Raw genomic sequence first — 22,231 nt, 5'->3', positions numbered from 1 at the left:
GCTGTTTGGATGCAGAGCTGAGTAGTGAATTTGGCAGAGCTCTGAGAGCCCCTGGGGAAAGCAGTTCAGCCCAGCCAGCCCCTGAGCTTGGCTCCTTCTCACACATGGCCCTCCTCTCACCTTGCTCCTCAGTGCAACACACAGACCTGCTGCTGGCCATGACTCTGCCCCTGAATAATGCACACAATTTCACACAGTAACTTCAGATGCCTGAAGTCATACAAGTCAACTCAAGTCACTGCCAGGTACATGGGCTGCTACACAAACATCTGAGGGCGTGCAGTTGCTTCCTGGCTTGTGTAACACAGAGTAATACTGACACAGATTAAATAAATGTCTTGCAGAAAATCACATCTCCCTTGAACTTTTCCCGACTGGAAACAAACACCCTGTTCCAGCAGAGATCTTCACTGGCACCATGTGCACAGGCAAGATCACTCCCCTCCTTCAGCTCAGCATTCCATTCTCAGGCATTCCTGCCTTTAACCACAGCCAGGGTTGAAGAATTCACATTGAGACATTTAAGTATTTGGCTCCAATGTTGGTTGTTTTTTTTTTTTTTTTGGAAATTGCTTTCCAAAACATTTTCCTATCCTGCTGGCAGAGCTTTTAACTTCGTCACAGATGATTTTTTTAAATCGTTACTATTCACTCTATGTAATGATGCTTTTGACAAGATGTACTTCCCACAAAGATATTCTGATAGCTTCTAGTCATATTCCTAACCTCTGACCTGTGTTGCCACAGTCTCAAATGAATTATTCTCCTATTTTGCCTGACTGACGTGAACTTACAGCTCCCTTTTGCACTTTTCTATATATTATAATGCTACTCCGTCCTCTCATCTTTCTCTCATCTCCAGTATTTCTTACAGATAATGAAAGAATTTTTCAGGTAATTCTCAGAAGACCCTGAAGTGTAAATTAAGACACTGTTTAGATCCATTTGGTGTTCTTTTTAGCATCTGGGAAATGTCTGAGGTCCACATGAATGGAAAATCAGGATCAACGTACCTAATAAGCAAAGCCAGAGGCTGTCACTAAGATTGGGGAATTTGGTCTTATTCAAATAAGGTTAGTCAGAATATAGACATATTTATTTCTGAAACAGAAAAAGCATCCATTTTGCACCACCCAACAAAACTAAAAAATTGTAAAAAACAGATTCATAAATATTAAATACAAATAGATTAAATGAGCATTCATTTGCTAATATTTTGTTTTCTTCTTTTTATACTTACCTTGTTGTTTTACAATGATTTTCCATCTACAAGCTATGCAAAAGCATTTTGATTCTGATGTTTTAAATATAATTTATTTGTAATCTTCTAATACTTCCACTTCTGATTTCCTCACTGTTTCTGTTTATCCTAACCCCTACTGACATACTGATACACATGACATCAAATGAACAATCTTGTATGCTTAGCAACACTTTCATTGTGTTTCTCACCAATAAACTAAACACTTGGTTAGAAAGCAAACATTTAAATAAGATCACCAAGTCAATTACATTTACTATTCACAATGTGCTGGCTCTGTGTGCTTTCACAATCTTCCCCACATTTGCCCATTTCCAAACTTGGAAAACCTAATTTCAGCATCATTCTCATCTTTCAGGTGGGGAAAAAAGGTCAAAGCACCACAGGCCTCAGCTAGTAAACTAAAGATGCTCTGTATGTCACAGACAGAGCACTGTCAGCTCTCTGACTGCATTAATGGAATAGTTCAGGATCTGCCCTCTGCCCTGCTCACTGTTTCCCTTGACCTCAGAGGGGATGTGATTCAAGAACAAAATCTGGACTTGGTCCTGAAGCAGTATGAGCTACTGCCTTCATATTCTTGACCAAAAGGCCAGAGCAAACTCAGAGGAAAAATGCAGCCCACTGGAATGTGTTTAAATAAATCTAGGTGTCACGGAGTTACCCCTAAGATCTACCTGTGTCCGTGACAGGGGGACAGCAAGCCTACAGGCCACTAGGCATGAAAACTTAGAGATTCTGTGATGCAAAGTAACTTGGCAACAAAACAAGATGGACTAGAAGATTTCAGCAGTCTTTTTCAGCCTTAATGATTCTAGGATTCTACGAAAAACATCTAAGATTGCAACAAATTTGTTTCTGCATCCTGAATGTCAGTGCTGTCAGCTGTATAAAAACTGTATAAAAACTGAAGCTGCCCTGGTCTGAGCAACAAGCAGGCCTGGTCTGGAACCAGCTTCCAATAGACAATAATTTGATGGCAGGAGCATAACATTTCCCATAAAGCCAAATTGTACAAGAACTCAGAACACTGCCAAATAACCACAGCCCATAACCAAAATGGCCCATTCCTTCAGCCACCTGAGGAGAAAGCAGCCTCTGTTTCCCTACAAAGCCTGCCTTCTCCTTCTCTAAAATTAAAATAAATGAAGAGTGGAAACCTTCCTGCTGAAGCTGAGCTTCTGCACAGAGAAGAAGGGAAATTCATGGGTTTGAAGCGGCGAAGTGTAAGGCTGTGCCACAGGGATGGTCTCTGATGAGTCCTGGTCTCTGCAGGCAGCACAGATAAACTCCTTGTGTTGGTGGATGGGAAGTACACACTGCTGAGCTCCACACAATTCCCAGAATGTCTTGGGCTTGATCTTCTGCACTGCCCAATTCCGAGCAGAGGAGACCTTTCGTGTACTTTCTCTGCTGCTGTTATTCTGAAATGCCAAAAGCAAAAACATCACACTACAAGAAATCAGACTGGAAGCCAGCATCTGCAGATGTCCAGAGTCCAGGCATCACCAGGTGGGACAAATAATCTCACAAAAACAAATCATAGAATCATAGAATCGTGAATGTTGGAAAGACCACTAAACACCAACCCATCAAACCATGCCAACTAAACACATCCCTCAGTGCCACAACTACTACTCTTTTATTGAACAGCTCTATGGATAGTGATCTTGGGCAGCCTGTTCCCATACCTAGCCAAATGTCACTGAAAGATTTGTAAAAATTTCAGGTGAAGTTTTTATCTTCATATGTGTGGAAGCATCAATGCCCCAAAGTTCTTTTATGTATGCTATGGGAAAGAATAACTGCTGCCTGATAACAGCTGGGAGGACATTATTCTCCACCGGGACAACTCCTAGCATGCAGCTGGATCACAAAGAGGCCTCAGGGGGTGGCACACTGTATTTTCCCTTGAGATGTCTTCCTGCAGACACCCATGTGAGTGCAGATGCGAGCAGCAAGGCCTGGAAAAGGACTGCCCAGGTCTTGATCCCCTAGTAGGAAAGCAAAAGGCCTGACCAAGAGCTCTGGCTCGGTGCCCAGCCTTCCCTGGCAGCTCCTACAGCGTGGGTACTTTGCTGAGCTTGCAGCCAGAGACAGCCTCCTCTGGGGATGGTGCTGCTCAGGAGGAGTACACTGACACTGTGTTCTGTGGGTTTTCTGAGGCCCGTAGGAATTTATAACATTTTCCCTTTCAACAGCAAACACAGTTTGAGTCAGAGTTGCAAATAAATCAGAAAAATCAGCTAATAACCTGAGCGAATCAGCTCAGCGAATCAGGTAATATTGCAGGACTGGAAGTACATCAAAGAGGAGACTAAGAGTGATGCCCTACAGTCTTTCTTGGTATGTGTTCCTCCCAGTTCTAATAATTAACTACTGCACAGAAATAGTATTTTAATAAGCTGAACACTGAACGAATTCCTCAGTATTTATTATATGTACACAGACTGTTAAGAAAAAAAAAAAGTGCTCGAACGTTAATGATCGTTCTGTGATTTATGATAGGGCCAGAAATCTGTATGCAAAAAGGAGAGGAGATCAAAGGGAATTGCATCCCATTTTGCCTCCTGAGGCAGCTCTGGGACTTCACTTCTCACATCCCTCTCAGCGAGGAAAAAATTTGAGCTGCAAATAGAAGAAAATAAAGCAGGCTTAAGCAATCGAACCGTCAACTGTAGAGGAGTTACTATGGCAATGCTGCACAGCCTCTCAGCTCCTCCACCGCAGGCCCAGCAGCGCTCTTCCACGTGCCACGTGCAGTGGCAGGAGCCACGTGCCCAGGTGCCCTGCTTTCTGCTGAACAGAACAGCAAATGTGGGGGATTAAAAGATGTGATTTGCAATTTTCCATTCTCCATGGAAACAGTCTTGGAGTATTAGGGGAAGGTCTGGAGTACAGCTCCTGTTCTGCGCCTCTGGAAAGTATACCCCACTGCTTAGAAGACATTTTATAGGCACACAACATTGCTGCTACAGGGATTTAAGCACTTCTGAAAATAGAACCATCTCACTTTGAATTACAGATGCCCTGACAATGCCCAGAGACGATGGTATCATTTTTTGGCAGAGCACAGCTTCAAACTCTCCGTAAGTAATAGATGTAATCCTTGCACCAGGTTAATCAATTAGCAATTATAACTCTGTACATCAAACAATTGGTGTGACAACCCTCGCTGGTGTCAACCTTCCTCTTTGAGGACTAGAGGAACACACATCACCTTTCCTATTGCCAACAGTACGCGTGCTTGGTGCTGCACAGAAAGCACACTTTTGCTCCTAATTCTTTTTGAGGCAGCATTTAACATTTGTTCGAACACCAACCACAAGATCACAAAAGATACTGGAGTCCTATGCACACAGCAGACAGACATGTGAAGGACATCTCTGCCCCAAAATACCTCTGCTGACAGCAGACCTCCTGCAATTCACCAGGCGCTGTAAGGAGACTTCAGGGTGGAGCCCCACAATAACTCCGTGTTGAGTTTACCTCTGTTTTTGTGGACAAGGCGTCCTCTACGCCAGCAGTCCTGCTAACACGCCCATGGCTTTTAGCCAGTGCTTTCGCCAGACGGGGTTAGCACACGTGTGTTGGCTGGTGCAGGGTCAGCTCCAGTTGTCCCGGTGAGACAATACAGTCGTTAAATATACTATGCAACGTACTGTCTGAGGATAAAGTGAGTTTTCGCATCGCTACACGTTCCGTAAAAAAGCTGTCACTGAATAACAAGCGGCAGAAAACCTCTGCCACGCTGCGCTATTTATACAGCGGAGCATTCATCAAGCCCGCCCTTACAACATCTGCCTCCGTTACGTCTCAGCTCCGGCGCCTCAGCGTGAAATCCATAAAACTGCAAATAAAGTCAGCGCAGGGGCTGCTCGCGTTCAACGCGCTACAATCCCCGCAGGCTTCAGCGGGCGGCGGCGGCTGCTCGAGGCGGCGGTGTCGCGCACCTGAAGCACGGGGCAGCGCCGGAGCCGGCCAGAGCCGCTCCCGATCCCCGCGCTCAGCGCCCCAGGGCGGGCGGGCGGCGGCACCACGTGTCGGGGCGGGGAGCGGCGGGGCCGGGCCGGGCTCTGCCACCCGTAGCGCAGCGGCCGCCGCAGCAGCAGCCTCCGCGCGCGTCCCTCTCGCCCATGCCAGGTGCCCGCGCCGGACTGCGCCGTGACTGAGCACCATGGGGCCCATGCGGGAAAGCAGCAAGGTGAGAGCCGGGCGGGAGAAGGCTGCGGCGGAGCACGGGCGGCGGGAGGCGGCGAGACCGGTGGGCTGCGGGGGAAAGGCGGGCTGCGGGACTCGGGGCTGCGAGGTCGGGGAAATTCGGGCTGAGGGAGGAGCGGGACTGCGGGACCGGGTTTGGAGCGAGGCTGCGGAACCGAGGTTAGAGCGGGGCTGCGAGGCGGTGGCCCCAGGGGTGAGGCGGGATCCGGAGTGCCGCAGGGGGCGGGCGGCGGCTCGGGCTGGGCCCGCGGGATGCACCGCCGCCGCCTCGGGGCGCCCCACGCCGCAGCCACCGCTTCCTCTCCCTTCTCCCGCTGCGCGGCGGCCGCGGGCGGCAGAGCCGAGCCGGGCCGAGCCCGCGCCCCCCCGGGGGGCGGAGGCCGCCTCCTGCCCGCCTCCGCGGGTGGCGGAGGGCGCGTCCGAGGGGCGGCGGGCGGGAGCGGGCGCTGACGGCCGGGGGGCTTCCTTCCTTCCTTCTTTCCCGAGGAGGAGCAGAAGGCGCACCCGGAGAAGGAGGTGTCCCGCAGCCGCATCCCCCGCCTCGTCCTCCGGCCGCAGCCGCCGCAGCAGCGCAAGGTGTCGCCCGCCTCCGAGTCGCCCTTTTCGGAGGAGGAGAGCCGGGAGTTCAACCCGCTCAGCTCCTCCGGGGGCTCCGCCAGGACCATCAGCAGCAACAGCTTCTGCTCAGGTACCTGCCGGCCCTACGGCGGCGCAGCCCCCGATTCCCCTTGCAGTTAGATCTGCTCTTCTTCGTGTCCGTAAGTGACACCAGATGTTTCCATTTCGAGTTCTAAGGGCTTAGCTCTCCGCTGCTAAGAAGCTGGCGGTTTGATTGCTGTGGAACAGTTTCTTAAATAGAAAGATTTTCCTTAAAATCCACAGCATCTGCGTGAGGAACTGTGGAAAGCCCATGAGCCAGAACCTGCAAGGTGGGGCGGTGGCTGTCGAAGCTGTGGGTTAGATATCTCAACTCGTTTGTCTTTGTGACATTGACCTCCACGCTTGAGTCGAAGCACAGCGTGCAGGTGGTGTGTTCCTGTTCCGTGGAAGTTACCTTTGGGTGTTTGAAGGCTCACCCTGTCCCCAGACACCATGCAGTCTGCCCTGAGCTGGGCGTTGGGTCATGGAGTGGGGAGAATCACTGCAGACCATAGTGTCTACTTTCCAGATCCAGTGTGTGTCAGGGACTGCTCAGTGTTGAACTTCTGGCATTTGTGGAGTTCAGCACTAAGTCCCCATCCAGCAGTGAGTCACTCAGATGCTCAGTAGCTGTGAGTAATCCCCCAGCTCAGCAGAATGCTTCATCCCATAGGAAATTATGCTCATGGGCTGTGAGGGTCAGATCACAGAGCCCTTGGCACTGTATGCATGTGGTGGTTTTAAAGATAATTTGGTGACTCAAAGTTTGTTTTTATTAGCTGGTATTTTGGAAACATTCTCTATCTCACTAAAACTCTGACTTGCAATGAGTGTTTTGTAATATTCCATTTCAGAGCAAGTTCCTTAACTTTCCTTTTCTTTCTTCATTAAGTATTTAAGTTACTGAGCTCAGTCAGAAATAGTCATGTTTATAATTTTCTTCACTAATTTGCTGTTTCTCTCAAGAATCAGTACTTTAGCAGTGTATACAAACAGTGAATTTCCCTAGATGAGGAACACAGCATCTGTGCCCGATTCCAGTCTTTCCCTCTCAGCCTGGATAGATTTTGCAATCCAAGCTCAGCAGTGATCTGTTGGTTATTGTTTGCGAAACAATGCAGGTCGTTAAACAAACAACTGCTTCGATCTGAGGAGCATGAAGCATTTTTCCCACACCATGTGCGTCCCTCCCTCTTACCTGTTGGGGTTTGCCTGCTTCCTCATAAGGATCCAAGAAGTAAAATCATTTGAAGCTTTTTACAGATGCATTAATTTTTTATGATCTCTCATAAATGGTTGGGTTTTTTCTTTTTTTCTTCCCCCCCCTCCCCAATCATTTGGTTTTGCGTGCTGCTCTTCAGTCCTACTCAGCATGGTGCTGCCAAAGCTGTCCCACCATGCTGTATTGGCTATTTCTTGACTCCCCATAGCAGCTCTGTGCTTGCTGTGGAAGTCAGACTGTTCACATAGGCACTGAGTAGTGTGATGCTGCTGCCTTAATCTTCCTCTCAAGCTCAACTGAAAATACTTTTATTTCTTCTATTTATCTTTCCTTCTTTAAATGCTGCCTTGATTTAGCTTGGCTTACCTGATTTCCTCATTCTCTGAAGCCCCTTTGCTACCTTTCACTGAGAGACCTTCTGTATTGCCACACACCCATTGTAGGCTGAACATCCCCAGCAGCAGCGGGCTCTCCAGCCAGCCCTCTCTATCTTCACTGGAGGGTGGCGTGCAGAAAGTGGATTTGAAATTAGTGGCAATCCACTTGGAGCAGAAAAGGAGAGCAGATGGAGGGTGTGATGAATGACATTGTGATGGCAGTATGTAAAGCTCCTGATCATTTGGATAAATGTATTTTCTGTAAGTTCTGTAGTGATCATTAAACTCAAAAGTTTCTTGGTAAGCAGTGGGGATTGTACAATTTCTTTCCTTTTGAACCTTCTTAAAAGTTGGTATCTACCTTTCTTATTATTGATACCCAACCGATTATGATGGGTAGATTTCTTTTTCCCAGCAGAAGATCCAATTATTTTTTTCCCTCAGCCCAAGTAAATATGTGTTTCCTGTCTGATTCCCTAGAGAGAATCCCCTAGAGGATTTGATTCCTTTCTGGCATTGTGTGCTTATATCGGTCTCGATGCATAAGTGAAAGTTTGGATTTCTGTCTCTAACTCAGAGCAGCAGTATCTTCTGGATATCATTAAAGATGCTTTAGGAAGGCAAAGGACAGGAAGATAAGTTTCTTTGGGTGCTGTCATGGTGTGAGTATGGTGGCAACAGCGAAAAGTACTACTCAGCGATTAGCAAAAGATGGTTCATTCTCTTCCATGTAGTTACTTATGAAGAAGTTGTTAGTTCTGGCTGAGGTAAGCTTTAAATCTGCATGATCAGCTCCTCCTTGTCCTGTAGGACTGCATCAGAGGCTCAGTTGTTTGTATTGGTCGAGTTTCTACAGTTGACTTTGTGTTCGTTTCGCTTTGTTAGACTGCATGAACCACAGTGGGGCTGTCAACTCGTTTTTCCTGCAGTATTCCTGATAAAATGTCTTTTTAGCATACCTTGTATGTATGAAAACTGAAGTGAATGCTCTGAACGTGGTCTGGGAAGCTGAGTCTTTGTGTCAGTACTCACCACATACAATCCCTCTGTAACATCTTAGCACATCTGGGGTCCTCTTTGTCATCTGATATGAGAGCACTGCTCTACCCTCAACCTCTGCTCTCCTTCGGCTTGGATGTCAGCCACAGAACTCATATGTCAAGTGATGAAAAAACACTCTCCCAGCAGCATCGTCTGGCTGGCCTGCTGCTGAGCGTTCACAATCTCATGAGTGTTTCCCTCATAAGTATCTCCTGGTATTGAACCTGCTACGCACCCTCATTTTGTCACAGAGAAGTGCATTTTAGCACCACAGACGTGATTCATTTGTCTTTGGCTAAGGAGCTGCACTGAGGAGGAAGGAGGCTCCCTCCAGCAATTGCAGATGCAATGTTTGCCTTATGAGAAATAGGATACGAGGGGTGGGGTGTTACGCTTTTATTGTGTGTACACATCTTTTTGATACCAGCTAATTGCGTGTTGGATTGAAGGCTGCCTGGAATTGCCTAGATCAATAGTGGTCTGCTTAGCTTTGAATTGAAAAAGAAAGTTCATTAGCACATTGCTTTTTTTTTTTTTTTTTTTTTTTTTTCCCTATTTTCCGCCTATGAATAGCTTAGATTTTGAATTTCTTACTGCAAGGAGGAATGCTACCTTTTTATAGGCACTCAGCCTTCTCCTCAGCCTGTGTCCAGAAGCCAGCTGGCCGAGTTTCTGCAGGTAGGGGAGCTTTGCAAGAAGCACTTGTGCATTTAACCATCAGTCCAGCAGCAGACTTAATGAGACAGACAAGCTGTTTTATTCCAGTAGCAAAATGTTCCACTTTTTGTAGTCTTGTCTACAGATCTCCTTTTTAACTATAGTGTGCAGTACTACAGGCTGTTGAAAGACAGCAGTATCTCTGTACGTGAGTGATTGTGATTCTCTCCCCCAGAGCGTTCAAAAAATGAGTTTGTTTGTTTTTTTCCTTTCAAGTTTCCAGACCTGAATTCAGTCTTTATTTCTTAACTTTTTTTTTTTCGTGGTATGTAGATCTTCTTTTAAAAACATGTTCCTTAAGTCCGTAGCACAATAAATGTGGTGATATGGCTGCACTGTAGTTTCTGGGGTGTAACATGGCAGCAGCAGGAAGTTCAGTCCCACGGTTGCCTGCTCAGTGTCTGCCATGCATGGTCCACTGAAGCTTTGAGACTGTGTGCCAATTGGACAAGCTGCTGAGGGATGGAAGGGCTGAGTTCATAGTGCATATACCAAAAAAAGGGTGCGAGCTCCCAACGGCCATATTAAAATAGTGTGGATGCACTACCCCTCACCACAGTTTGCAGGAGAGGGGAGTTTGTAAAGGTCTGTTAATCTGTGTTACTGGACAAAATGCTGCACCTTCTGTCACCTTCATAAATCATATCTTTGCTACACAGCGTTGGAGTGGGCTGTGCCACAAATCAGCCAGCCCTGGAGGCTCCAACACTGAAGTGTATGTACTTAAATTCCTATTTCTGAATAGGAAAATATTAGATGAAAATGAGTTTGCAGTGTTTTAACAAGTCAACAAGATTAAGCCTAGGGCAGTAGTATAAACTACTAAAATAATTACCCTACTATTGATGTGTGTATATATATATGTATACAATTACTCTTTGTGTATGTAAGTTTATGTATACAGATATTATTGTGGAAACAGTGAGCTGTTCCGTTCTTGTGTGTTGTTTTAAGAAGAAATATTCTGTTTCAGTAGTTCGTTCTTGGCTCTTTTTTTTTTTTTTCTCACAGTTACTGAATTGTACACTTAAAAGTTCTCAAAAGCCTGATTCTGAAAGCTCACCCCTCTTTCCAGCCCTCCTGCTGGAAGCTGCACTTTTGTGCAGTGCTTTTGCCATTTTTTCAAATTTCTGAAGTAGAGCTGTTCCCCTGGGAATGTGATTGCAGCACTCAGTAAGGCAGTTTAGCAATCACTCTGATATTAATTTTCCAAAAACATTGAAACAAAGTCTACTTCTAAAAGCACACTCATGGCCTTTGCATAAAGGCGATGCTGGTGACATGCTTCCTTTTTTCCCTGCTGTTTCCCTGGAGAATTTCCTGCTGGGCCAACGTGCATGCAATAATTTATTATTGCTTCATGCTGTTATCCACCATTTCTGTTTCTGTGCAGCAGAAATGTGTTCCAAACGTGGAAGTGAGGAAAGTGCCTAGGTACTAAGAAGCACAGCCTGCCTTTTCCTCTGTGCTTGGCCTTTCTGCATCCCTTTCAACTTCAGTCTCTACTGCTTCTTACTACGTAACTATTCTTTTGTGTCTATACCACACAACAACATCTGGAAGCCAAAATATTTGACCTTTTGAATGTTTGTTGTTACCTTTTTATGTATCTGTCAGCACTTTGCAACCTGACCCAGATCCTACTGAAGTCAGCAGAAGCATTCCCATTGTCTCTGGGACTTTTTGGACTGTGTCCTGAGAACACTTAGTGCTGGTCCCTTTCTAGTAGCATTTGTTACAGTCTGCTGTGTCCTGTGTTGACTGTAAAGGCTAAAATCTAGGCTGTACGGTATGTTTTTTTCACTACCAATATGTAGTCTAGTACTCTTGCTTTAAAGTATTTTTTCCTGCAATTTTGTGTTGAGTTGAAAAGTGTCATGCCTATTGAAGAACATCACAGCTTGTAGAGGAAATTAAATGTTTATTTAATCATAAGTTTTTGATTATAACAAATAATAATGATAACTGATAGTAATAAAGAATGGAATCACGATGCTTTAAAGGAAATTCTCACATGATAATTGTACATTTAAAAGGTTGCTATCTGTCCTTAACATCTTGGATCAGTGTTTTGATGTATAGATCAGCAAATGCAATCAGTAGGTTCTATGGTGATGCTAAATTCCAGTCTGAGATAGAACAATTAAAAGAAAAGAAAAAAAAAAAAAAGAAATAAACATGCTACAGCAACAGATAGACTCTGTTGTGTGACTCTTGTGGTTTCCAAGCAGCATTAGAAGGTAAACCTTAGGAGGTGATATTCAAGCTACAAGGCTCACAGCTGTCAGCCATGGAGATAGAGCAGTATGGGAAAAAAGGAATATAACACTTACACCATTTGATGAACAGTCAGAATTTTATTTGTGGTCTATTTTATATGTTTTCTATACAGAAGTGGTACTTTCAAAACTGGGTAGAATATTTACCACTTTTTCCCTTGCTGCACAATGGAATTAAACACACTCAGAAAATTATCTGTATGCATGTACATTTCACATGATGTGGATATGACATCCGTAGCATTAGTTGCATTTGATGTAATCAAATAGCAGCAGTAGTTCCACTGCCAACAGTTGGCATCAGAACAGGTCAGACAGTTCTGGAAAAGTTCCTTAAAAACTAATGAATTATTTTTTTTCCTCTCTCTTTTAAGACTCTGTGCTTTCCTCTACTTCAGTTAAAACTTTTCTTTAAAAATTTCAGGTAGATTTTCAGTCCTTTAGTGCATTAAACACATTGCCCAAATGTTTTCTGTGGTATGATATCAAAACTCAGAGGCTGTGCTATTCCCGATCACAGCATTCTCCTAGTAACAGCAGTCTTTTTATTGATATTATGCTAGCAGGCCTTTATGCTTTTGTTGTCTAATAGCAGTACCATTAGCTGTGCTATAAATTTAATTACAAAGCTAGTAAACTGCAATTATATAGCCCTTTTTCAGATGGTTTCCCAGAAATCACATCAGTCCTACTTATTAATGAAGTGTTCAAAAATAATAAAGACTAGCAAAGGCATCGTTCGCTGCCAAAGTCGATTAAAATTTGTTGCCTTAGAGTAAGAGCTATTGTCAGTCAGATGTCATTAGCTGATATCTGTAGAGACATGTTTATGGGAAATACTGCCTGGTGAAAGATTCCTAGGCTTTAGGAAGGGATAAATCTGTCTTCTTTGACCGTCCTCTCCCCTCTTCTGCAGAGAGTAAGCCTGTCACACTTTCACCGTGCTGTGAGCGAGCAGAGGCACCTCTTGCTGAATGCAGTGAGCAGTTTGCATGCTGAACTTTAAGCAGTGCCTGGTCAGACTCTTGGCATGACAAATGCAAGCTGGTAAAGAACGGGTTTGGGAGAGTTTGTACACTCATGGTAGGAACAGAGAAAAGGAATTGGAGATGTGTAATCTTTGATATTACCTATGGGATTAGTTTTTGCAGGCATAACATTAAAATAGCTTGGAAGATGGATTGGGGGGTGGGGGGTGTTGGGAAGATGGTCCCCAGCTGTGGAATCAAGAAGTAAACTCCTGAGTATGTAGTTTGTCCAACTTCTTTTTTGAGGAAGGACCATTGCCAGCACTACATCACATCAGCCGTGGCTTTGTCTGCCCGAACCTTGAGACATTTCAAGGACAAGAGTCTGTGTAACCTTCCTGCGTGCCCTAAGGGAGTGGTGAGCTGCTAGCCTGCCTCACTGCAGCCAAAATGGAGCAGAGTTAATTCAAGTTCTGCCTGCAGAGACATGGGGATTAAATGTGGAATTAATTTGCTTAGCAGGATTTCATATAAGTAGGCCTTGTCAGATAAACCTCTTCTCTTTTTTGGACAGGGCTGTAGTTTTGGTTGCTCTTCTACTGTCCTTTAGAGCAGGGTAGAAATTAAACACCACCCCAGAAGGTTGTAAAAATCTAGAATGAATTTGGCGTTGATCAGATGGGCTAAAACTAGTAGCATGAATTTTAGCATTTAGCATTTAATTATTTTAGTAAATTGATTATTGTGTACTATATTGTGTATAGTAATTGAATGTTTTTGTCTGCAGTCTGTAATTTTGTAAAATTGTTCTGGTTTGCAGGTGACAAATTGTTAGTAGCAAATGTCTAATCATCCGGAGTGTGTGAAGGAGCCTGTTAGAATGGCTGTGGTAAGAATGAAAAGCTATAGCACAGACAGGAACCTAGGAGAATACGTTTGCTTTAAGCTGTGCTCCTTGAATTATGCAGAAGTGGGAGCTGATTTCCTTCCTTTTAAAGCCTCGTATTGTGGGTGTGAGTATACTCCACCTCTGCCTTTATAGGTACACTTTCATTTATACTGTTACAATTCATCCCTTTCCTTTGGTTCTCAGTGTTATCCAGTTTTTCCAGAATGATATTGTCAGTTTCCTGTTAATAATGTTTCCTAGTGGAGGAGTGAGCCCTTACACCCACTGGTGTAGCTGCCCAAGTCAGCATGGTGGTTGATGTAGTCAATGGAGAAGACAGGTCCTCTAGGCAATGATATAGCTTGTATTCTCTGGAGAAGTCTAAATACAGCTGACTTAGCCTCTAGAGAAGACTATTTCTCTCTGATTACTATAGAAAGAGCATTAGCAAATAGATCTTAGGTGATGCATTCTTTGGTGTCTGCCAGCAACTTTTATTAATTCATAAAGACTCACACATTCCAAGATCAGAAGAACACCAAAGCAACTCTTAGGGATTTAAAACTGTGGACAGACCAGCAGAATGAGAGACTATCCTGAAAAATTGTGAGATGGTCTTGATGGTTCACTGCCAATAACCAACTCATGGTGCATCATCCTTACAGGGATGTACGGAAAGGGAGAAGTCAGGATGCAGTCTCAGTATGCTAAGTGAGTTAAAGTTCATTAGAATCCTGTGTTTAGTTCTGGAATCCACATCTCTTTGGAGAAGAACAGAGTGCAAAGTTTGAGCACTGATCAGAGGAATCTTGAGAGAAGATGAAAATGTGACAGTAGAAAAGAGGTCAGATAGGGGACAGGCAGTGTAGACTTGTAAAAACGCAGAACTAAATCTGACAGCTAGGAATGAAAGTAGAAATAAGTGAGTGTTTCTACAGGAAGAGCATAATTAATTATCTAGATGGATTAAATAAGGGGGTTGGATATGTAGTATTTCTTGAAGACTTGAGGGAATGACAATATTTTTCTAAAGAAGGTTCTAAAACAAATTGCAGTGGAAACTGTAAAGCTTCTGAGCTCAGAGGATCAGAGAATAATATCATGTGTGGTCTTCAAGTCTGTGAGAGCACTTTTTTTTGTCAGTTGTTAAGAGTATTATCACCTTAACACATTTGTCTTTAGTATTTGAAAGTTTGTCAGTGCATGCAAACATCAGAGTACACCAAGCAATTTCCGAGAATGTTTGAGAAGATGTCATCCCATGCTTGGCTTTGGAACTTGGCCAGTGTATCTGAGCTGGGAGAGGGGTTAGGCACAGCATTTTAGTGATGAAATCCAGCTGAAGCTTGAAGGGAAGAGCTGCTTCCAGAACGCTCTTGAGAGACCACTCTGAAAAAAAGACACCATGGGTATAGCAAGGAAAGCAATGAAAGTCACGTGTTACTTAAGTGCTTTCCTTCTGTTTGCTTGTAAATAATACAGGCAAGATCAATAGACTTTCACAGCAGTTTTTGCCAGCTTTCTCTCTGCTATCCTGGTACTCTTGCCTGCAAAGATAAATCAAGTGTGTTCCTTAGAAGTTGTACCTGAAATCCTTTTTGGGTAAAACTTAAGAAGTTATAAGGTGCTCCATAGTCCTTGCTGAAAACTGTATTCTCACTGTGTCTTCAGCAGAAGGTAAATTCCATTCTGGCTCACTCACTCCTACTTCCCCATAGCCAGCTTTGAAAACAGATTCCTTACCTTGGCCAAATACTGGACAGTCTGGCATTTTTCACCTTCTCTGTCAGAGCTGCAGCAGAGTTTTGGACAGATATGGGGAAGATCTCAGTCCCACACTGCCTCCTTTGTATTGCTGATGGCTTCTCTAGCGAGAAGAAATGAAGGTAAGTGCAGGGGATCTGCCTTGCACTGGGCGTGTGGATGGCACCTTGGGGTTCTCCAGGATTCTCCTTGTAGCAAAGCAGCGAGGTGCAGATTGGTGCACAGCACAACATCACTTGCCCACGATGATGAGCTCCTGTGTCTCACTTGCAGCTGTTCTTTTTGTGATAGCAAACATTTTGATTCCTTAAAAGGCATCATAAAAAGCTGACACAGAAGTCTGTCACAGTATTGAAAATTTTGGGAAATTTATGATTTTGTGTTCATTCTTCTAGCTGGTATCTTATAGAAGGATAAAAGTTATTCATGTGGTAAAAACAAGCTGTCAGAAGAATGGAAGTTCAATAAAATAATTCATTTACATCAGCTGGAGTTGGAGTGCTCATCTGGTTATCAGTGGGTCTAAAGGTCATGAGTGGTGTGCACAGAGATCTATTGTTCCTTATGCCAGGCTCATTTGTTCATTTAATAAATGCCCTGTTAGAGCAAGCACTGTAGTCCTTAAGCATAAGTTAAGGTTATGTAGATTATGTGGGGTAATCTGATCGTACAATGTGATGTGTTACAAGAGGCAGTGGTAGGAGGGCTTGAAATTAAAATGCTTATTCTCGCATGCTTTCTTTAACTACTGTTTTCCTATCTCAGAAATGTGCTTACTTGTTTGTTTTTTAATGCCCTAATTCTTAATGCTGCAGCTTAGCTATTTCATTATTGCAAGGTTCCGTCGGTTCTTGATGTTCTCCAGATGGAATCCCCATAGCTCAATGAAGTCTTCCATGTAAAACACTTCAGTAAGGTTTGCAAAATTATGTTGGATTTTGTTGATGGAGATATGGAGTAACTAGTTTATTTTTCAGTTGTCTTCTTTAGTCTTTTTTTTTTTTTTTTTTTAAACACAGAGTTCTGAAAATAATGCTACATAAAGAAACATAAAGAAAGTGCAAAGGTTGTGAAAAAAATTAAACTGCATGAATATACACTTCTTCATAGGAGTATTTGATTATAAATGTTGGTGAGCTTCTAAAGAGAAGATTGCTTATATACAATTCCAGAGCTTTCTCAGCCATGCTGATTCACACCGCTGTCAGTAAGATTCGTTCAGCCTGAAGAAGAGACTCTGCACCCTTGAGAAAAGGAAATAGGCACTGATCTGGCAGAAAGCTGCCTCCTCTCTTCTCTGTGTCGTTATATTGTGATGTTGATGTGATTGGAAAGGATAAAAGGAAAAGAATGGTAGAGTAACCATACACAGGGAAAGCTTTTGCACATGGAAGGATGCAGGTATTATGCTGTACTGAGGGATTAATGGTTAACAATTGCAAGGCTTCTCTTTGCTAGGGAGGGAGCCATGGGAAGATTAGCCAGTTTAGGGTGTCCTTCTCATAAACATACAATTGTGTACTGACTGAACAGTCTGCCCATGCAGAATCGGGCTTGGCCTCTGTTATGAACAGGATGGAAGTGGTGGGTACAATATGGTCATGCAGATTACTTGGTTCAGCTGCAGGTACTTGAGTTTCATATTAGGTAAAGGTAATGCACTGGGAACAGAGTGCAATTGCATAAGTAAGATGGCAGTTTTCATTCTGTCCAGGGAAAGAACAAACAATTACATTTCTCCAGGAGAGAATATTGAAGGGTTCCCAGAGTCAGGATAGTGTGTTTGATTTTTGTTGCCTTTCTATAAAGCCACTGTGACTTTTACAAGAGAAATGATTATTCAAGAGGGGTTTAGATGAAGGAGGTGAGAGGAGTGGTATGTGGGTTTTGTCTCAACTCTGACTTTCTACTTTGCATGTAATTGTTAAGAGCTGGAGTGTTTATATTCCTGGAGATCAGAAATGCTGCTCTCTTCCAAGCAGTGGTTACCGGTGTTTGCAGTACAAGTGTTCCCTCAGTAGAATTCTGCTTTAACAAAAGCAGTCCAAATGTAATGTGTATGTAATGTGCCCTTTTTCAGAAAGAGGTAACACACATCCACTTCTTAAAAATGGAAAAGCTCTGCAATCAGTCACTTTAAAAGAAAAAATAATCCTGGGAAAACTTTAGAAATTGCAGATAAATGAAAATCTTGACTCTGTGTTTGTAGACTATGTTTAAATCTAGATAGTTCTATCGGTAGATAGTTCTCTTGTTCACATGGGCACATGAGACATGTATCCCTTGCTCATTTCTATCCACTACAGATAAAGTGACATGATCCAATCTCGTGCCTTGTGCACATTTGTCAATGCCATAGCATCCTCTAACATCGCTAATTCAAAAGAGCTTTTCTTCAGTACGAATTGTTATTGTGCAGCCCCCAATTTTACCTTTGTTAGACATACGAAACAAGCACTCATCATTTAAGCCCACCATAAGGTGTTGGAAACTTAATCACGAATGGGAGAAAATAGTAGGCACTTGCCAGGTTTCAGAGCCAAATTGAGATGTGTCCTGTAAGACTGTAAATAGTTGTAGCCTATATATATATATATATATGTATAGGCTACATATAATATATGTATATTCTGCTAACTTCTGTACTTACTAGTTAGAAAGTTTGATGTTTTCCCTTTTCAGATGACACTGGCTGTCCTAGTAGCCAGTCAGTATCTCCAGTTAAGACTCCTTCTGATGCTGGACACAGCCCAATCAGTTTTTGCACCGGTAGTGATGGAGACTTCTCCAGGAAGAAATTCAGTGCAGGAACAATGAATGAAGGAAACTCACAGCTGGCTCGGTATAAGAAGGATACAAAGACAAGCCTTGTAAAGCCCGGTGAGTATAACATAGTTCCTTTCGTTTAAGTAATTACACTCTCTAATTGACAATTACATCTACAGGTGTCCAGATGCTTTGTATTGTGCTGCCTGTGATACAGCTAATGTTGATAGTAAATAAAAAGGATAATTAGGTTCTTTCTATGGAACCACCTGCAAGGTTTGAAAACACTGCAAGTATTAGCTTGGAAATGTAATTAATTGATGTCTTCACTTTCTTTTATGAGGCTGGGTGGTGATGTCAAATAACAACTGAAATGTATTTTATCCTATTTCATGGTAATTGTACACATAGTTCACTGGCCAAAGATAAATTAATCTTGCTATCAAAACAACAAATTGTAGTCCTCTAGTGTTAGATTGATGGTTAGACCCTGCCTAAAGTTTATGCCATCAGGCTGCAATAGCTCATGGGATACAGCATGTCAAATCAAGACAGGATAATGGGTAGAGTGCATACACGAGTTATGCAGATGTAACTGCATGGTGCATTGTCTGAATGAAGAGCTTGTCTCCCATTGCCTCAAGCTAATGGGCCACCTTGGACCACCAATTAAATCAGCACCTGCTTGTCACGCATCCAAGACTAAATGTCCTGGTGTGTCATGGGCTGCTGTAGTTTTAATGAGTAGATATAAAATGTATCTGTGAATCACATACAGACAGCTCTTGATTGCAGATTGTCAGGATATTTCTGCCTTTAGCTCTTGATTACAAATGGCCAGGATATTTTCACAGTTATTTAATTAATCTGGGAGACAGGGTGTTTTGACTCTGTGCAGAGCCAGCTGCAGAACTGACATGGTTTATGAGCTCAGATACTTCATGGCTATATTGTTTCCAGAGTTACTTTACCTCTAGAAGCATTTTAGACATTTTCATGAGGAGTCATCTCAGATTTTCCAGAGCTATATTTCTGAGGTCAGAAATAGCAGAGAATCAGTTACAAAAACTCTTCACTGGCTTGAAAGGTCTGATTAAGTCTGACTTACCGCTATCCTTGCAAAGTTCTTCGAATCATTTCATAGCTCCTGTATTACTTGTGTGTTCTCAGTCTCTCATTAGTTTGCATAATGATGCTAGATTATATATATATATTTTTTTAAGATTTGTTTCTTATTTCATTAAAATCAAGGAATTTGATGCAGGTAGAATGTGGAGAATATTGTAAACATCAGTCAAATCTGCAAACATGGCTCTCAAAACCATTTTGTATATCCTTGCAGACATAGCTTAAGAAAATGCATATAAAGAAGTTTTGAAGTTTATTCTATGAAGAGTCCTCTGCACATGGACAAATTATGCATGAGTTTCAGTAAATGACTTCACTGTTTTCAATTGTTAAATGGCAATGGTAATTTATTACACTTTTCCATTAGTTGTCAGTAGTAGCCTTCATTTTGCTTGATGGACAGAGGAAAAGGATCTGGGGGAGTTAGTGGACAGTCAGCTGAACATGAGCCTGCAGTGTGCCCAGGTGTCTGAGAATACTGGCTTATATCAGAAATAGTGTAGCCAACAGGAGCAGGGAAGTGATCATCCCTCTATACTTGGCATTTGTGGGGCTGCACCTCAAGTGCTGTGCTCAGTTTTAGGCTCCTTACTACAAGAAAGAGGTTGAGGCACTGGAGCATTTCCAGAGAAGGGCAACAGTGCTGATGAGGGGACTGGAGCACGAATCTTGTGAAGAGTGGATGAAGGAACTGGGATTGTTTAGTCTGGAAGTGAGGAAGCTCAGGGGAGACTGTATTGTTCTCTACAACTCCCAGAAGGGAAGTTGTAGTGAGGTCGGGATCAGCCTCTTCTCCTAGGTGGCTAGCAATAGGACAAGAGATGATGGCCTTAAGTTGCATCAGTGGAGACTCTGGTTGGATTTTAGGAAATGTCTCTTCTATGTAGTGAGTGGTGAGGCATTGGAACAGGCTGCCCTGGGTGGTGGTGGAGTCAATGTTCTGGAGGTTTTCAAGAAAATAATAGGTGTTTGTGAATATGAGTGATATGAACTGCAGTGGTCACAGGCATGGGTTGGTGGTTGAACTAGATGATCTTAGAGGTCTTTCCAACATTAATGATTTTGTGGTTCTGTGATTTCAGATCTTTCAACTGATTTAGTCTAGGTATTTAACAATATTTACTTTTCAGACAGTTCCTTTCCAATATTAGGCTTATCATAGAAACATAGAATCATCTAGGTTGGAGAAGACCAAGATTGTGAAGTCCAACCATCGGTGTGACCTGCTAAGCAATATCACTAAACTGTATCCCCTAGTGCTGCTTCACACGTCACTTAGATACCTCCTGGGATGGGGACTACATCACTTGCCTGAGCAGCGTGTTTCAATGCTTGACCACTCTCTCCACAAATAAATTCTGCCAAATGTCCAATCTAAACCCACCCAGGGCAGCTTGAGACCATTTGCTTGCATCTTATTATTTGTCACCTAAGAAAAGAGACCAGCACTCTCCTTGCTAGTCTTCTTTCAGGCACTTGTAGAGAGCAAGGAGGTCTCTCAGCCTTCTTTTTTACAGACCAACCACAATTCCCTCAGTCACTCCTTGTAAGTCACATTTTCCTCTGCTTTCTCCTGCTTTATTGCTCTTCTCTGCACACACATTCATATTTGTCTGTACCTCTACTCTCGCTACATTTTTTGAGTTACCTGAGCAGTTTCAGTTAAATTTTTGTAATAGTAGAAACATCAGTAAGGTTGTACAAATGTCAGTTGAAAGGCTAAAAGGGCAAAAGCAACCTGAGTAGAGTTTTAATTCACTTAGGGTGAAAAAATAAAAAGGATTCAAAATCAACTTGTTTCATTAGTGTACTGCTTATTTGACTGCTTTTAATGTTATTTTGGGGTAAGACAGACATACAATGATCCTCATCCATTCATTTGTGGCTTTAACTTGTTGTCTTTGTAGCTTTCTCTTAAAATGTGGTTTGTTCATACAGGTAGAGTAGGCATCAGTGCTTCTGTGCTCATTAACCTGTAAGTTTGGAAACTGGTCTCTAGAGCTCCAGATTGTTGCTCCTGGGATCCATCAAAGCTCTTCAGGCAGGAAATGGTTCCCATTGCTGTCTCTTGGTTTCAAGTGGATCTAGTCCATTCCCTTGACATTTTTGTGCATGAATTTCTGGTGACCTGGAAGATATGGCCCTTGTACAAAGAGAAGGCATTGTCTTATAGCAAAACTTGCAGGGAGCAACAGGGGAATAGTAGAAAGGAAATGGATGTGGGAGGAGAGTAGCAGCAGTATATCCTTGTTGTACATACAGTTCTATACACAGCTGGATCCCTTGGATTTCAGTGCAAAAAGAGTTGTGCATAATATCTTTATCTCTACCATGAGTCCTTTCTGATTTATGAAAATAATCTCTATGCAGTAATTTATCTAGAATGCCTTGTGATAAAGACTGTGTAGCAGTAATGACTACACAGCAGGAGCCAGATGTAAGATTCAAAAATCCAGTCTACCTATAACTTTTATGGACTGTGTCCTGTGCTACATTTTTTGTGTGAGCACTTCAGTGTACACCTTCAAAATGCATATTGTTTTGCAGAAAATTTATTGTTTTCCAGGATTGTCTTCTTGGAACATGCTGAATTTCAGAAGTAACACTCACACAAATATTTAGATAATTCAGGAAATGTCAGAGTGGGATAGCACTGCGAATGAACCCTTGGGACTTTTTTAGGCTGTTCCCAAACTCCAGTGCTTTTCTTTTATGCTAGCAGTATCACTTAATCTCTCTTTTCTACACTTCAAATTATGAAATATGACATTGGTTTCTTTTCTCTAACAGCCTAAGAATCTCAGTCATACTCTGTTCTTGAAGTATTATCAAACAAGATTTGGATGTCCTTCATAATTTATGTTGTTTGCATAATGAACCATACTTAATCCTGGAATACATTATCGCTACATCTTGCTAACCTTTGGAAGATTTATAAGCATACAAATGTTATGCATCT

General features: G+C 42.8%; 2 protein-coding genes across 3 annotated transcripts in view; one reads left to right on the top strand and one right to left on the bottom strand.

The window, feature by feature from the left end:
- Positions 1-22,231, bottom strand: part of ENY2 (ENY2 transcription and export complex 2 subunit) — a 745,084-nt gene that overhangs the window by 661,930 nt on the left and 60,923 nt on the right. The gene's annotated exons all lie outside the window — the stretch shown is intronic.
- Positions 5,325-22,231, top strand: part of SYBU (syntabulin) — a 43,056-nt gene continuing 26,149 nt past the window's right edge. The window contains exons 1-3 of one of the 2 annotated variants that reach the window (XM_052704416.1): positions 5,325-5,465; positions 5,978-6,170; positions 18,061-18,258. In XM_052704416.1, the coding sequence (XP_052560376.1) occupies positions 5,439-5,465; positions 5,978-6,170; positions 18,061-18,258 (418 nt within the window). In that variant the 5' untranslated portion in view covers positions 5,325-5,438. Of the gene's footprint in view, positions 5,466-5,968; positions 6,171-18,060; positions 18,259-22,231 lie in introns of both variants that reach the window. The other variant, XM_052704415.1, reaches the window with a different exon arrangement.

Source organism: Tympanuchus pallidicinctus, unplaced genomic scaffold, assembly GCF_026119805.1.
Source record: "Tympanuchus pallidicinctus isolate F22 unplaced genomic scaffold, pur_lepc_1.0 scaffold5, whole genome shotgun sequence".
NCBI lineage: Eukaryota > Metazoa > Chordata > Aves > Galliformes > Phasianidae > Tympanuchus > Tympanuchus pallidicinctus.
Note: the sequence above shows the minus strand (reverse complement) of the source record. Positions and strands in the feature narration are given on the sequence as shown.